Source organism: Anopheles stephensi, chromosome 2 (genome assembly GCF_013141755.1).
Source record: "Anopheles stephensi strain Indian chromosome 2, UCI_ANSTEP_V1.0, whole genome shotgun sequence".
Taxonomy (NCBI): Eukaryota; Metazoa; Arthropoda; class Insecta; order Diptera; family Culicidae; genus Anopheles; species Anopheles stephensi.
This window is the reverse complement of record NC_050202.1, coordinates 65,986,067-66,002,499: the sequence shown is the minus strand read 5'-3', so window position 1 is coordinate 66,002,499 and position 16,433 is coordinate 65,986,067. Positions and strand designations below refer to the sequence as shown.

Genomic DNA, 16,433 nt, shown 5'->3' with positions numbered 1-16,433 from the left:
TACTTCCAGGCGGTCGGTGCTCCAGTCACCCCAGAGGAACGACATGTGGCCAACATGCAGATCAATGGGTACGAGAACCCAACATACAAGTATTTCGAGATCAAGGAATAAGTTCCAAGGGCTGGTAAACATCATCATCATCATCTCCGGCCTGGGCCATAATACCACCCCATTGGTCTTATTGTTGGCCGGAGTTGAAAGCGAGAAACACCTTACGTACTCCAGAGTCAAGATCCTTGAGCGGTACGGTTAATGTCACATGAAACAAAAGGGAAGTCTGTCAACAGCGAGTGAAAAGGGTGGAAAATCGATATTTGTGGTAAACAAACAAACAAAACATGGTAGTTGAAAATGTGACACACGTAAAAAAAATACACACACACACACACACAATGAAGCAGAACAACCAAACAAACCCGTTACACAAAATACACGCCACCAACGACAGTGTACTTGAAACTGAACTCTATCTACCAGCTATACCATCGCGTAACTGAGCACGGTTATGCGAATGCGTAGTTTTGTCGTATTTTTGTTTTCTTCTAAAAAAGAAACATGTAAAAACTAAAACCATTAAACTGAGCAAACGCGTGACAAGCGCACACACACACAAAAGTTGTAGGATTTGTTTTTTTTTTCTCTGTCGATACTGGTCAATACTCTTTGTTAATACACTCGTTCTAGTCCTATCCTCTGGAGGAGGCATAATGAACCGCAGTACATCGTGCGTATAAAACTCGTCTTTAAGTGGAAGCAAAAGATCCCCTCGGAATGTGTGTGTGTATGCGTGGTGGTACGTGTAGGCCAAAGCGTGCTAAACCGTACCATCCAATTCGCTGCAATAAAGAACAATCTTAAATTTATGAAAAGGAAGCGAAAAAAAAACTAACTAAAAAGAAAGTTTTTTTTTGGGGTGATTGTAACAAAAAGCCAACTCACGGAGTGTCCTTTTGCATGTAGAAAAAAGGGGAAAATTTGAACATCTAAACTAGCTTACAAATGCAAACTATTCAAATGCAAACAAACAACAACAACCGAGCTGAGTTACTACTAGCGAGCGATTGTGCGTGTGATCGCAAAGCAAGAAACAAAATGAAAAAAAGAAAACAAAACGTTCTGCAACTTTGGTTTGGTGTTTTAAGCCCTTTTTTATACTTTCACCTATCTTACACAACCTATACGCCTCTTTATCACTCTCGACTGTACGAGACCAGACGTAGAGCACGACGCTACCAAAGAATAGAAAACACAGTCACTAATTATAGTTGAAGCTCTTGCTGCGCCTCTTAGAGACATGTATCGTACGAGATGGTTCGCAATGGTTGAACGGCGCTCGAAATGTGCATTAATCGCAACACACATCCACATAGCTCCGAAGGAACAATAACCAAACCGCAAACCAGTGGCAGACACAGCCGATGTTGCCCGCTGTTGTCACGGTGCGCGATCTGCCAAGCCAGAACCAGAAAGACACCGATTTCCCTCCCCATTTAGGCGCAGGATAGTTAGATAGCTAAGTAGCTAATTAGTTATTAATTTTCTACAACCGATCGGTTATTGCAGCTCAGGTTTGCCGGCACTCAACACACATTCACCGGACACCCCTAATCCCTTCTCAAAACAAAAAAAACTACATGCTTCAAAGTCCATAGCCGGGTGTTGGGTGGTGAGCGGACGGTGCCACAACTAGAATGCGCCAACTCACACAGTACACACACACACACACACACACACACACACTCGAACTTCTCATTTGATAAGCTTGTAAGAATATACATGCATAAATAAACGTACATTATACAACAAATTGCATTAGATCTATATATATATATATATTCGCTTCACGGTTTTTGGCGGCCAGGCAGCACACGCATTCCACCAACGAAGCGCGAAACAGGGTGCTTTGCCGTTGGTGGAACGCGCACCACTCACAATAAGCAAGTTTCGCATGAAAGCGAACGCGTGTGCACCCAACAACACTCACACTACAGAGCATACATTCAATCCAAGCATAACTGTCTGCAGAAGGCGACAAACTACCTAAGAACAGTATGTACGCGTACGTATCGAACAGCTATTGAAGTATATACATATATTTTTTGTAATACACACCTGCTATACGCTTTGAAATTTCATATTTATACTACCTTAACAAACAAACAAACAAACAAACAAACAATAACAAACAAAGCAAAGTAAGTGGCAAACGCGTCTGCTATATATATATATTTACAAGTGAACAGAACAAAAGCGTTACAAACAAGCATTACAGGATCGAAAGTATTAGCAAAAGGATCCCCGAAACAATAGCTACGATTGCGCTAGAAAGGCAACACGAACAAAAACAGGACTTAGTTCTACGTACAGGCAAACACACATACACACACACACACACACACACACACACACACACACACACACACACAAACACACACACACACACACACACACACACACACACACACACACACACACACACACACACACACACACACACACACACACACACACACACACACACACACACACACACACACACACACACACACACACACACACACACACACACACACACACACACACACACACACACACACACACACACACACACACACACACACACACACACACACACACACACACACACACACACACACACACACACACACACACACACACACACACACACACACACACACACACACACACACACACACACACACACACACACACACACACACACACACACACACACACACACACACACACACACACACACACACACACACACACACACACACACACACACACACACACACACACACACACACACCACACACACACACACACACACACACACACACACACACACACACACACACACACACACACTGCACACACTGCACACACTGCACATATTCTGCATTCCATAATCAGGCCATTATTTTTCAACTATAAATGAATAAACAAAAAAAGACAAAAAAGGCAACAAGGATGGTTTCAGAAACATAAGCGCAATAAACTATCCAATACCAGATTTGATTTTATTTTCACCAAGAAACACACACCTCGTTACCCAGCATTGGATCCGCTAAAGCCTCGGTAGAGCTCGCCAATATTCTCTCTAATCGAACACGCTTTCGAACTATTGATCGTGGTGCAGTTGCAGTGTAGCTGTGTGTGTATGTGTGTGTGAGTGTGTGAGCGAATGTGATTCAGAACGCATTGCGAAGCCCAATTTCCACTGTCATCGCGCACATGCGGATGTGTATCAACAATAATTTACAAACCAAATAAAGACAAACGTAAAACTGACAAGAGAAACAATACGAGAGCTTCTTCCGATTTGTAGCAAACAAACCAACACAAAATGAACAAGAAACAAATGGTAGACACACGCAGCATTCCGAGACATTCACCAATGCATTCCGAGTGCATTGTGCAGTCCACATGCAGGCATGTTTTGTATGCACGGCCACCCGAACCTCCCATCAAGGGCTGCTACGCCAAACGCTTTTTCCCCCTCGGTGCAAACGCCCAACGTTGAAACGGATGCTGTGGCTTGACAAAAGTTCTTTAGCGACCATTCTCCAGGATAAAAAAAAACCTCACACACATACACAACATACATACAAACGGGAGGTTTGGGAAAAGATGATTGGTAGCTTAGGAAGGCCAGACAGGCAGGCAGGCAGGCAGGCAGGCAGGCAGCAGCTGCACAAAGGGGAAATTAAGAAAAACAAAAACAAAACAACTCGCAACACAATCCAATCACTCAGAAGAGATTACAGTCGGAAAATTGCATCCTAGGCAAAGAAAATTCGTCCATTTTTGTAGGATTTTGCGACGCGCGTTAAACATAGGTGTTAGAGACAAGTGAAACAAAACAAAACAAATCTTATCGATAGTGTGTCATTAAGTCTCCCATTTCCCAAACCACCCTCCCCCTTACGCCCACATTTCCCTTCCCTCCCCACTCACCCTTATCTTCGGTCTGATCGTCCTGCTTAGTACGCCAAGCAGGGGAGCAGAGTTGATATCTATAAATGAACTCCTAATGAAGCAGCAAAAGCTGCTGGTAGAATATGAGTGCTCTGCACAGCACTGTAAAACGCTTGCTGAATCTCTACACAAACATAAAGCTGGCATGATGTCTGGTCGTGCGACTGAGAAGCGCAAACTATTCATCAACATTGCTTCCTCTGCTACCACTGCTGTTGGGTGAACGGTGCGGAGCGAAATTAGTATAGAACTTTTCGCTGGAGCAGCGCTGAACAATCTTATCCCCAGACGCTTCTAGTCACTGATTGCCAGTGGACTCTATATAAGGCTTAAAAGCATCATCATGCACTACTATTGGTTTTCCGTTACATTATCGCTAATCGCGTTGCCCTATTCATATACGTGTTTTCACCTTGAGGATGGCAGTGTGTTCTACGAGAAAATACGAGAAAAACACACACACCATTTCCTTGAGTTTTCTATCATTTTTTACCTGTCCCTGCTTTTACGGTAAGCTGTTCCCGAGAGCGGGCAGTGGTCACCATAGGCTTCTAGCTAGAGCCTCCTACCATACTTTACCGTCACTAACTATTTACTAACAGTATCTAACCCTACTTTACCTAGTTTCAATTGGTTTGGTTGATGGGTGTCAGTGATCCCCACTGGTCTACCTACTATACCTATACATTTCGATGAACTGGCTCGTAAACAGATTAAATGAAATTTTTAAAATATAAAACAAACATGACTCAAAATGCAGCATAATAAACAGCAGTAAAAGAAAGCATACTAAATGAAGCGAAGAACCGTAATAAAACAGCAGACACACACACAAAAACACACACAGCATATATATAATCTATGTATAAAGAATAGGAAAAAAAAAGATGGGAAAAACGTAAACAAAAAACTAGTACTAAACATCTACGGCAACAACACTATAAGCAAGAAGGCAAAACAATAATAAAGCGAACGATGCGTTACGAGAGCAAGGAGGTTAACAGCGGACAGGAAAGAGATCATGAGCTGGTAAAGGCAAACTGTAGCGAACCATGTAAGCGGTGGGACTGCCCAGAATGAATGCATAGAATAGATTATATATCATGTATAAGTATGAATATATTTATATACAACACACATATAAGTGTAATGATGTAAACATTTACAGATTAGTTTTAATAGGTGATCATACACAATGGAAAGAATGGACAGGGAAGGTAAAGGGATGTAAACGCGTGCTATTGGTGTAATTACACTTAACAACAGCAAAACCCTTCTATAACCAAGCGGACAGATGATGCAAACAGTATGGCGAGCATACGCACTCGTACACGCAAGAAAGCAGGGGAACCTCCCATTTCCTATTTGGTGAAAATCGGAACAGACAAGATGAGAAACGATGTGTAAGGCGCATTGGTGGGTTAGTTGGTAGAGCACTTTTCCGAAAGCTCGTCATGGACAGCTTCTTCTCTGATGTATTTATGCTTTTTTGGTGTGTTCCCAGGCAGCACTTGTACTGGCTGTCAAGCGGTTTATCTCGGTGAGCTGCACTAGAACATTGGCAACCTTTTCGCTCACAATGTCTAGAAATTCGATGGCACATCTGTACACGACTTACGATCCGTGTTGTAGTGAAGAAAACCTTCCAAGCCTTCTATTGTCAAGAGATACAATCGCGTGTCGCTAGTTGTTCGGAACACGTGGAATTTCGAGTCCAATGAGAAGAATGCAAAAAAAAAGAATAGAAAATGAAGTACTTAATGAAAAGTGGATACCCAAAAACCAACCCGGCTGCATAGTATTACCATGGTACGATAAATGGAGCAGATGTACGAAAAGGTAAATATGCAGCGCAAACAAATTGCTTGTTAGTTTGTCCAGCAGTCAATAATAATCCAGCAAATAACAGTACCGATCGAACACTTTAAACACTGAACATATAACTACAAGCCAGAGCAAACAAAAAATAAAAAAACGTCACACACACACACACACACACACACACACACCCAAGTCTATACTCGAAAAATCAACAATGTTTAATGCAAGGTACGTACCACGTGCTAAATCAAAATATTCCGCTTGTGTTTTCGTTTCTCCGTGTATGGGTTGATTACTAACATTTCCCAGTTTTTTGATGCTATACTGTTGTTACGATGCTGACCTTCCTACTCACCCGGTGCATGAGCGGTAAGGTTACGATAAGCTACTAGATGGGCGAGTACTAAAGATTCCAATTTTGATAAAAAACAAACAAAACCGAAAGAAAGTACTAGTAGAAATCAAAGGCACACTAACAGAAACATACACACACAAAGACACCCGCGTACAGAAAGTACACTCCCGTGGGAGAAAACCCAAGACATGATTTCGATTCCAAACACAAAGATTCCGATGAGCACACTAGAACTAGACCGACGTTCTGATGGTTTTGGTTAAGTTAGCACTCCCCCCGAAACGGGGGGGCATTCAAACAGCAGTTTAAAATAAAGACCAGGCCCTTTTAAATCTAGTCACACACCTTCACACACACAGCCACAGTAACGCGTCACAAGCAAAGCTCAAACGGGAGTGTGGTACAGCCATGATGGTAGGGCGAAATGATCATCGGAGAGAAGAAAAAGAAAAACAAATGCAAGCATAGAGTTAAATGAAGCAGGCTAAAGCAAATCAACAGCAAACAGAACAGATAAACACAATATCACAACATCCTATGTGTTAACGAGTGTGGCGTGTGTTGACGATGTATGTATGAAAAACAGCAGTAAAAAGATGGAAAAACAATGTTTAAATAAAAAGTACTATAAAAACGAGGTATCTATATAAATGGTGCATCATTTTGTGCAGGAAGAACTCCACTGCGTATGCTTTTGTCAGCAGAGTGAAGATGAAGCAACCGGATGTTAGTGGAACATTATTATTAGTTCTTGCATCGGTGGAGTTGAGCTTTTATTTTCTTCTTATATTTTTTTTTCAATTTATTTATGTTTCTTTTAAATTTTTAGCTTAGAAATTTTTTGATTCTATCAACAAACACGTTGCAACAAAAATGTAGCTCAAAATGTAATATGTAGCGCCATCTGTTGATGAGGATTACAAGCTACCGCTTTGCGATTCGCCGTCAGGTTCAATTTGCCGTCCACGCAGAAGAATATTTAGAACAATTCATTACTTTAAAATTACATCGGATATAAGTGGTAGCCTAAGAATACCGTCGATATGTCGAAAAATTATTCATTTATTGTAATTTTCACTCGTCAAACAAAAGGCTTCCACCGTCCATAAACGCGACTCCATCGACATCTTCCGCTACATCGTCGTCCAGTTCCGCCCGTTTGCTCCGAAAGAAATTACCATCCGACGCTTCCGGATCGTATGCACAACCATCTGCCACAGTACTACCGTTCTTTGCACCTTGTTCAGCAGCCCGTTGGCGATAGATTTGATCGTTGTACGAACAGCTTAACTTTTCGGGGTAATCTTGCAAGGATACATCGTCAACAACACTATCGATTGGCAAGTGCGCTCGAATGAACTCGAACACATTTTGCTTCTCTTTGGACAAATTGTTCAGCTCCAAGCGTAGTCGTTTTGTAAGCAGCGATTCGGTCATGAACGAAAAGTGATGGTGCATGCATTGGTACGTGATGTCGGTATCAGCTTGCTGGCAAATGTTTAACCATCGTTTTACACACTCCACCGGGGTGCTTTTGTGACCCGAAAATAGGGCCGGATTGGAAAGTATGCCACGAGCTGCCATTATGCCTGGAATATATAGAGTGACCTTATTGTTCTAGAATAACACCATTGACTTGCGGCATAATGATTCAAGCGGGACAGTGATTTGACATTATGAAACCGTAGAACTAAAACTATAAAATCATTAAAATATTTAGCTTCGTCGTAGCATGGTGTCAAACAAAAAACAAAATTCAGATAACACAAACCAAACAAACCATCGTTGCTGCTTACCAACTACATTCCAATATTGGTGTGCTTTGGTTACCCATGGCAACCGGCTAGTTATTTTCCTATATGTCGAACAATTGCTGACCGTACTACTGTGGTGTCTTTTGCTAGTTGTGTTGGGAAATCGCTCCATCCATTCCCTTAAAAAGGCGAGTTTTTCTCGTGAAAAACCACAAAATCCATTAAGGACGAAGAAACAAATACATTTCAAAAATACAACCTAAAATGGAAAACGCGCGCGAGCTGCAGCCGGGTACTTCCGCCATTGCCTTGGCGGAATTGCACCATTCCAACGAAGATCTCATTCAGCAGCGAATCAACAACATTCGGATGGAGTTGGATGACACGTATAACATATTCGTTAACGCGCAGGAAACTCTTTCATCCATATCGTTCGAAAACCTGAGCGAACGTATGAGCACGAACAGCTTGGCTGATTCAGATCCCCACACAGCAACGTCAGCAGCTGCAATGGAAACATCACGCGAAATTACGCTCGTCCATGATGCTAACAATCGACTCGATGTAACGAAATCACTCGAGCAACTGAATGTCGTTAGAAAAGACACACAGCGTACCAAAGTCGTTCAGGATACCCCGGAGTTGAACGCATTGTTCAAAGTAATTCGTGATCTCTCGGAAGGTATAAACAAAATTACCAGTCACCAGCAATCGATCATCGAGCTCAACCAGGACATCAACACATTCGGCGAACATGCCACTAACCAGCCCGGATCGTCATCGCTAACATCGCTTTCGAATAGATTGGCAGACATGAATTTAAATTAAGCAAAGTGTTAACAATACAAATTCTTCATGGCAATAAATTGTCCCGCTTTACCCATCTCTTTCGCCATACACTAGGTGTAGTTGCTTGGATACTTACCGTCACACTTTGTTTGTGAATACATTTGTTCGGCATCGTCCAGCGTGAAGATATCACCATTGGCAACCATGGGGATTGCAATGGATTGTTTTATTTCCTGCAGTGCTTCCCTGTGCACCGGTACCTTCGTCATCTCGGGCGCCGTACGGCCGTGCACGGTCAGGAATGTAATACCGGTGGCCTCCAGCTGGCGGCACATGTCGATTGTGCGTTTTTGATTAGTGCTTGAAAGCAACCGTACCTTTACCGAAACGCTGAACGAGCTTGGCATGTTGCGGCGCACCGTGCCCAGCATATCGGCTATAAGTTCGGGCGTGTTTAACAATGCACTTCCGTACCCTTCAGCCATTGCCCAGCGCTGTGGGCATCCGCAGTTCAGGTCGACACCATCGACATAGCTGAAACACACACAAAAAAATTGTAAGAATAGCTCATTACAAATACGTTAAATGCAACTTACGGGAAAACCATTTCGCTGGCGGACAGAAAATCAATCGTATTATTAGCGGCAAACTGGGCAACCAGCGGCGTGTCGTCTGAATAAAAACAAGGCATTGAGTAACAATTATTGGCAACACTCATAAACGTCCTTACCTTTGTGAGTTGTGAACTCATTTAGACGGGCTTTTTCGCTTTTACAGAACGAATCAGCCATGATCATGCTGGTAAATGCTAAATCTGTTCCGTACGTGCGAACCAAACTGCGAAACTCTAATCTGTGATGGAAGAGAACGATTCAACTCAACATTACTGCCTGCACAACAAAATAGAAAGGAATTATGAATTTAAGGTGAAGATTCGTACTTGCTGTATCTTACCATCGGTGCACAAATCTTAAGATATGTGTTTCGTTCAGCCGCTGAGCTAAACAATTCCCTAATGTTGGTTTTTTCTTTCATTGTTTGATTGTAAAATGATGCCGCAGTAAACACACTTTCGGATTCCGGTCAGCACGCGGTTTTGCAAAAATATCAATACAATTTGTTTACGTTTCTCTTGAGCTGTCAAATGGCAGCGAAAAAGAGCGAATGCTTTGATAGAAAGAGACACCACATACGTCAAACTGAAGAGAACGTGGTCTCTCAAATATATCCGACATCAATATTTTTTCTTCTAACAAAAACTGTTGACTTTTTAACATTTTGAAGAAATTGACCAAATTTTATGCTGTTGAACAGTGATAAATAACGCCTATCAAGCAGAAACTCTATAATTTGTACACAAAGCAGGAAAAAAGTTCTAAAACAGTTAAAGCGTTTTCGTACTGTGTCGCAAGTTTTAGTACAATTTGTCGGAATTGATTTAAATCGGTTTTAGAACCATTTCAAATTTGAAATGTAGGGGGATAATTGCGGTTGGTAAATTTTTTTAATGTACACGTTTTACTTTTCCTCCAAACGCATTTTAGTTCCTATTAATAACAAATCCAGTATTAACTCATTATTAAAGGTTTCCAGATGAAATTTTTTATTTATATTACTACGGCAAAGCCAGGTATAACTGTGGGTCATAAAATATAAAATGTTTTAACTATCTCCACCCTATGTTAAATGCTTGAGGTCAATGTGTTTAATGTGTGTAATATCTTTACTTTATTAATTAAAGTTCAAATTCAACGAAATATTATTGATGAGATCATTAGACTTTGTAGGTATTAGACAATGACTTTAAACGAAGAGAGCACCCAATGATGGGTGCATACCAAAGCACTCAAGCTAAAAAAATTACCAGTAGACAACGTGCAATCTTAGATCTTTAATCTAATTAAATTATTGTCCGCTCGCAGTAAAACACGAGCTAACAAGAGAATTTTAGCACGCGAACCATACTTTCGCTCCAAATTAATTTTGAGAATCATTGTCAAATGGTTTGACTTGGCTCTGCATTCATGCTCCAAGCTGCCAAACTAAGACGTTTAAGTGAACAAGCGCAAATAAATGAGCATTAATTAGTGAGCAAAGGTCACAAACACAAATGTCTGAAATAAATGAGAAAATGGTTATGAGTCTTCGGTTCCCTTCCGAGTCCCATAGCTCACCATACTGCTTTGAGGTTTCCGAAATATTCTTGCGTCAAGGGGATTTCGATTGGAGAGTTTCAAGTGCGGTGCTTCAAAACTAGGATCGGATGGAATTGAGATGTTACCACAAATAACAGGAGTGCTTCTGTAAGTATGGGAATGAATGGGTTGGTACGCAAGGAACAGTAGATATTGTTCATTCGAGGATTCATTCGCAATTATGATATAATCAGGTATGTATCAATTTAAGAAAAGCCCAAATAGATAAATACATTTTCATCTCTCAAAACTACGATTACTTATTATTTAAGTTATGGTCTTGAGCGAGTCTGTCAAACCAAAAATGATTAATTAAATTATAGTCATGACGCATCATGTACGATAGAAGTGGATTGATTACTCAAAGTCGAGGATAAAATTATCTGCATATTGACAACAGGTTAGATTGACTGCGCCGATCCTTCATACGTTTTTACACACTCAACTTATTTCGTTAGCGTTCATTGCAGCAGCAGCAGGGTTAGATCAATCCTTTGAAAACGCCAGTCGGTAAACTCTTAATTTTATTACGATAATTTTGCCAAAAAAAACACTCTAGGTTCCAGTTTGTTAAAATTATGCAAAGGAGTTATCCTTGGCGTAAAAAGGGGATTCAACGTAGAGTTTTTTTAGGTTGTATGGATCAAGGATGGAAACCGTTGCTCTGTTCACTTATGATAAGAATTTTACGTCCTGTTTAGCTGCAACTAAGATTACGGGTTGTGTTAAATATTTTATTCCTCCCTGGCTTTGGTACCCACGCTGCTGAGCGGACCCCTTCTGGGCTCCATTGCTTTTATTCGCATAGAAATGTTAAGGGCGCTAGTCTATTGATGATATCGTAGAAGACTCGCAAAATATTCTTATTTGACAAGTCTATCTTTGTTAAGATATTGTTAACGGAAATGCATCGAACTCAAAAGGACTACCCATCACATAGTTGATATTGAAAACGGTGTAAAAAGAACACAAAATAATACACGACACACACAAACCATTGCCACTGGTCTAGACACGTTGCCGAACTGCGTTGGAACATTTTGGACCGGTCCGTTTAGTAATTTGATTGCATTGATCCAAACACAAGAGTGCTGCATGGGCCTGGTGTCCATTTTCCACTTTTTCTAACCGGTAGTCAGTCGTTCATCTGTTACACACACTGCACGAAGTGTGAAATTCGCAAACCCAATCCTCGTCACACTGGACTGCTTTATCGAAAATCCATGCAGGACGCTCACAAACACACAAATTGTCCATGATGAACACACACGGAGGTGGCATAAATTAACATTTACATATTCATGAGTGTCACGTATGCAGTTGTGGCTCGGAAAATGAATCCTGAGCGTGCGGAGGGCGAGCGATCCTGGTGCAGGGTCCTCGGGGTATGTTGCTGTGTACAGGTGTGTGGTGCCGAGATTGCTTCTGGTTTTCGCGGTTCTTACAACGTCACCAACCATTCGGGTGACGGTGTTGATGATGATGATAGACGACACGGCAAGTGAGCGTGAGGTTTATGAGTTTGTTACCCTGCGGCAGGAAATGCACGAGAAGTGCACGGGACACGGAGCACGAACGTGGAAAAATGGATGGTCCCATTTGCAGCAAAAATTCGTCGCTCCAATCGTGTGGCACAGTTGAGTAGCGTTCAACCAAATCCACCGTTTGACCTCCTTTCAAATGCGTGCAATTACAAAGCGTGCGTTCGGGCTGATAGAGTACGCCGGGCCGGAGTACCATTGGATCAGAGCCATTTTGTGGTGGATTTGATTGGTTTAAATCTACTAGCAGGATTTTTATTTTCGTTTCTGCTCGGTAAGCTTCATCTGCCGGAAGCTGCCGTTTTTATCCGCCACGTGAGCCACCACGGATGAGATTATGTTTGAATGCAATTTGCATTTTATTGTGAACGGAAAACAAGGCAAAATGGAAACCACCGTACCGTGGCCGCTGCTGCTGGAAACTTCATTAGAATGCTGGGGAAAATAAATTAGTGTCCTATCACGTTTGATATGGTTTCGCGCCAAGTGTTGGACGTGTTTGGGTGCTACCGGCCCGTTGCACTGCGCTTCCATAATTATGATGAACATGGGAGAAGGTAGCAAAATAAAAAAAAAGTTCATAACACGTTTGCGTGTGTCGCATAATGAAGAGGGAAATTAGTTTATGGTGGCAAATTTTTATAAGAACGTGAGTCAATGCGGGTTCCACGGCGACTACTGTACATTTGCCCGTGCAGCTTATGGTTCGTGTCGTGTATACTTTAATGACCGTAGAATTGCACAAAGCATGCACATACTGTACAGCATTAAGTGTAGCAAATTGATGTGACTCCAAGAAGTGTTGCCCAACACAATCGATGGGAATTATTCATGAAGGCAAGCAGTCGGCCTTCGAGTTACTTTCTCTGGTGTATGAGTAACCGCATTTCCTTTGTGAGGTTGATTGGATGTACGTAATTCAGTGGATCTTCGTGCCAAACTCCAGGACAAACATTGAGGGCTCTGTCATCGATAGGAGTATCCTATGCCAAACCCATACAATGTTTTATTCTCAAAGGACGATGGACAGACAGAACAAAGCCGTTGCGTGTGATCAATGTGGTTGTGTAACTAGGTCCTCTATTCACTCGTTTGGAGCATACAACAATTATGTGGCTGAAATCCAGTGGACCGGACACACGTCGTCGGCAGAACCCGGCCGTTTGGTGAGAACGGTGCTCATCCTAACTAACATTCAAGCAGATCCGCCACGTGCTGTCCGAGCAAACGACATCGAGTGTACGGTGTGGCATAGGCCAACCAGGAAAGTTGACAATCGGATGCAAATGTACTTTCTGAAAGGTGTGGCATTCCGGAAAACCTGGTAGAGTACTGAAAATTAGAAAATGGGAGAAATTTTAGTGAGTTCGTAGGGCTGGCACTCCCTTGAATACACGCTCTGGTACAGCAGTAAGTAAGTAAGTAATTTTAAAAACAACATATTGAACATTTTGGTTTCATCGAAATTTACGACTATCTTGATGATGCGTACCTTGGAAGATGTTAACTTAAGCACACAAAAATGTGAATAATGGTGTTCCATGCAAATGAAAAATCACCAAAAGCAAAAAAAACCATTCAAATTCCAAGGCGCAACTAAATTAAAAACCATCTGCTTTAGCACACGAGATGACCACAACAAATTAGAATCGATCTATTTTGGAAAAACACAAACAGTCGTCGTTTTAATGATTTTACCACATTGCTGGAGTGATTTATGATAATTGGGTCATACAAAAGCAAACACATCGAAATAGATTACACTGGATAGGAATTAATTTGGCATTGCTTTTATGCGATCACTACGAAGTTTTCTACAATAAAAGAAAAAAAGAAAATGTGTGTGTGTGAGTGTGTAGCTGCTGTAGTCAAATGTGTGTGACATGAATATTAACAGCTTCCGATTATTAACGGAAATCGATTTTCGATCGCAAAAAATCAACTCAATTAACAATTCTCAATAAACAATTTTCAGCTCAATAAACAATTTTCCATGTTTTAGCCCTTCAACTTCTTTAACAAAATTTTTAACATTGCCAATAGAACATGTGCTATGAATTTCCGAGTTCAATGAGCCTTCGATGCGATCGACAGCGATCACCATGTTTAAAGCAAGCGTAGAAGTCATCCTCAATCCTATAAAAATATTGCTAAAAGATTCCATGCCAAGCAGGGCGGCTCTAATAACTTATTGAGTTTTATATGTCTTGTGCCTTCTTTTGACATAAAATAGAGGTAAATAATGTCAATTCAGCCACAGCGAATGGAGCATAAATTACTAATAAATTTGTCTGGCTCTGTGAACACACGTAGACAACAAAAACAGACAAAAAAGAAACAGTCAGAAGTGATCGTCGCTAAAAAGTGATGGTTCCAGTTCTGTTCCTCTGTTATTTAAACGAAAAATGTTTTTAACTATTTGCTGAATATTTGCAGATTTTTTCTATTAATTTCAGAATTTATTTTTCTTAAATAAAGAGTTTAACATCCAATAAACGAAACAAAGTATTGAATACGAATAACAACATCGAATGACACAGTATTTCCATCACTAGAGGGTGGATCACGCACATGTCGAATTCACCAAAACCACAAGAGTGTGCAAACCATTGCATAAAGTTGACTGATTGACGACGACAGGAAGTATTCACGTAGCCGTCAGGTGACGCAAATTGTTCAACCGGCTGTGTCTGGTGACTAGTGGTGATAAGTTATTGCAAAAGTATTGTGGCAGTCAGAGTGACTTCAGTTCAGAAGCCACAGATAGCCACAAAATCGTTACAATCGTAAGTTACAATCTTTCCAGCGATATCAGATATTGGAAGGCGCCCTTTTCAATGTTGTGGATATGGTTGTCCGTCAGTTGCCTGCAAACACTGTATGAAACAGAATATTATGCGAGGTAAAGCTAATAAAAAAAAAAACATTAAATTATAGTCGATAATCGATAGTCGATAGAAATATCGTAGGAAGATGTTATTTATGTCCCAAATTATGCCATAAATATTGATTAATGCTACCGATAACTATAAAAAATCCTTCGTATTTGCCTCAAGCAAATTAAGCTGTTATGAATACGCTAATCTGACAGCCCTACGATTGAGCAAGAGTTATCTGGTGCGGAAATTTCAAAAGAATTCTCGTACTTATAAATATTTATTTGGCTGCAGAATTAGCATACGCTTTCGGCAGTACGAAATATCGATTTTTTTGGAAGCAGCTATGGATTGGGAATATTATTACGTTTAGTGTTGAAACACTCTGCTACTCATTAAATGATTCATACTGTTTCTCAGATTTCAATTGAATAGCTTATTTGATAGAAGCTTCACTTTCATGCAAAAATCCATCAGTAAAATTCAAAATAGCGAATGTGTTGACTAATTAAAACAGCGCTCAGTTCTCAAATAAAGCTGCCGCATATTCCACCGCTTTCAGGAAGCGATTGGCAGACCATTTCGTATTTAAATGTTTAATTAATTGCAACTGAATTCATTCCCAGCGTCGTTCAATGCATGTTAGCGTACGAAAAAAAAACCGGCAGGAGAGAGCACCGCAACAGGAAGAAGTTATCATTTAAGTGACTGTGTCAATTTCAATTCCATTTCGTTTTGTGGCCTTTAGACGGCGTGAAAGGTATCAGGCCATTTCCGGTGACTGAATAAAAGCCTCACATCGATGTAACACTATACCTAATCGATGGTCGGCACATAAAATTATTCCAAACTCGGCAAAAGAAGACACAAAGCCATGATTCCATTCCAAACGAGTGTGTTCACGAGAGTCACGTGCTTGGGCTTGCATGGCTCGAAATGAATGATTTTTTTGTCATTTACTTCACAAAAGGTAAATCCAGTAATGATGCTATGGGAACAACTCCAAACCATGTCTATGGGTCGGTCGACCAGTCGGGAAGCCCTATGTCCATGGGTCGCATTTTTTAGAGACCAGAGTAATTACTTAAAACTTATGAGCC

The 16,433-nt window shown here is 41.0% G+C and overlaps 3 protein-coding genes across 11 annotated transcripts in view; 1 reads left to right on the top strand and 2 right to left on the bottom strand.

Moving 5' to 3' along the window:
* The window catches only part of LOC118504304 (amyloid-beta-like protein), a 70,158-nt gene extending 63,343 nt beyond the window's left edge, over positions 1–6,815 (top strand). For all 7 annotated transcript variants that reach the window (XM_036038606.1, XM_036038605.1, XM_036038604.1 and 4 more), the window contains exon 12: positions 10–6,815. In XM_036038606.1, the coding sequence (XP_035894499.1) occupies positions 10–111 (102 nt within the window). In that variant the 3' untranslated portion in view covers positions 112–6,815. The remainder of the gene's footprint in view (positions 1–9) is intronic.
* Positions 6,816–7,220: 405 nt separating this feature from the next.
* LOC118504306 (tRNA-dihydrouridine(20a/20b) synthase [NAD(P)+]-like) lies at positions 7,221–9,845 on the bottom strand. Of its 3 annotated transcripts, none has more exons than XM_036038607.1 (5): positions 9,662–9,845; positions 9,452–9,573; positions 9,318–9,393; positions 8,858–9,255; positions 7,221–7,767 (listed from the first exon to the last, which is right to left on the bottom strand). In XM_036038607.1, the coding sequence occupies exons 1-5, from the start codon at positions 9,754–9,756 to the stop codon at positions 7,253–7,255; spliced, it is 1,206 nt and encodes a 401-aa protein (XP_035894500.1). In that variant the 5' UTR covers positions 9,757–9,845; the 3' UTR covers positions 7,221–7,252. The 3 variants fall into 3 exon arrangements, with proteins under 3 accessions (XP_035894500.1, XP_035894502.1, XP_035894501.1); XM_036038609.1 differs by having other exon boundaries at positions 9,452–9,611; positions 9,676–9,835; XM_036038608.1 differs by having other exon boundaries at positions 9,676–9,835.
* Positions 9,846–10,258: 413 nt separating this feature from the next.
* The window catches only part of LOC118504307 (protein slit-like), an 83,706-nt gene continuing 77,531 nt past the window's right edge, over positions 10,259–16,433 (bottom strand). Inside the window, exon 3 of the mRNA XM_036038611.1 lies at positions 10,259–13,789. Coding sequence (XP_035894504.1) covers positions 13,642–13,789 — 148 coding nt within the window. The 3' untranslated portion in view covers positions 10,259–13,641. The remainder of the gene's footprint in view (positions 13,790–16,433) is intronic.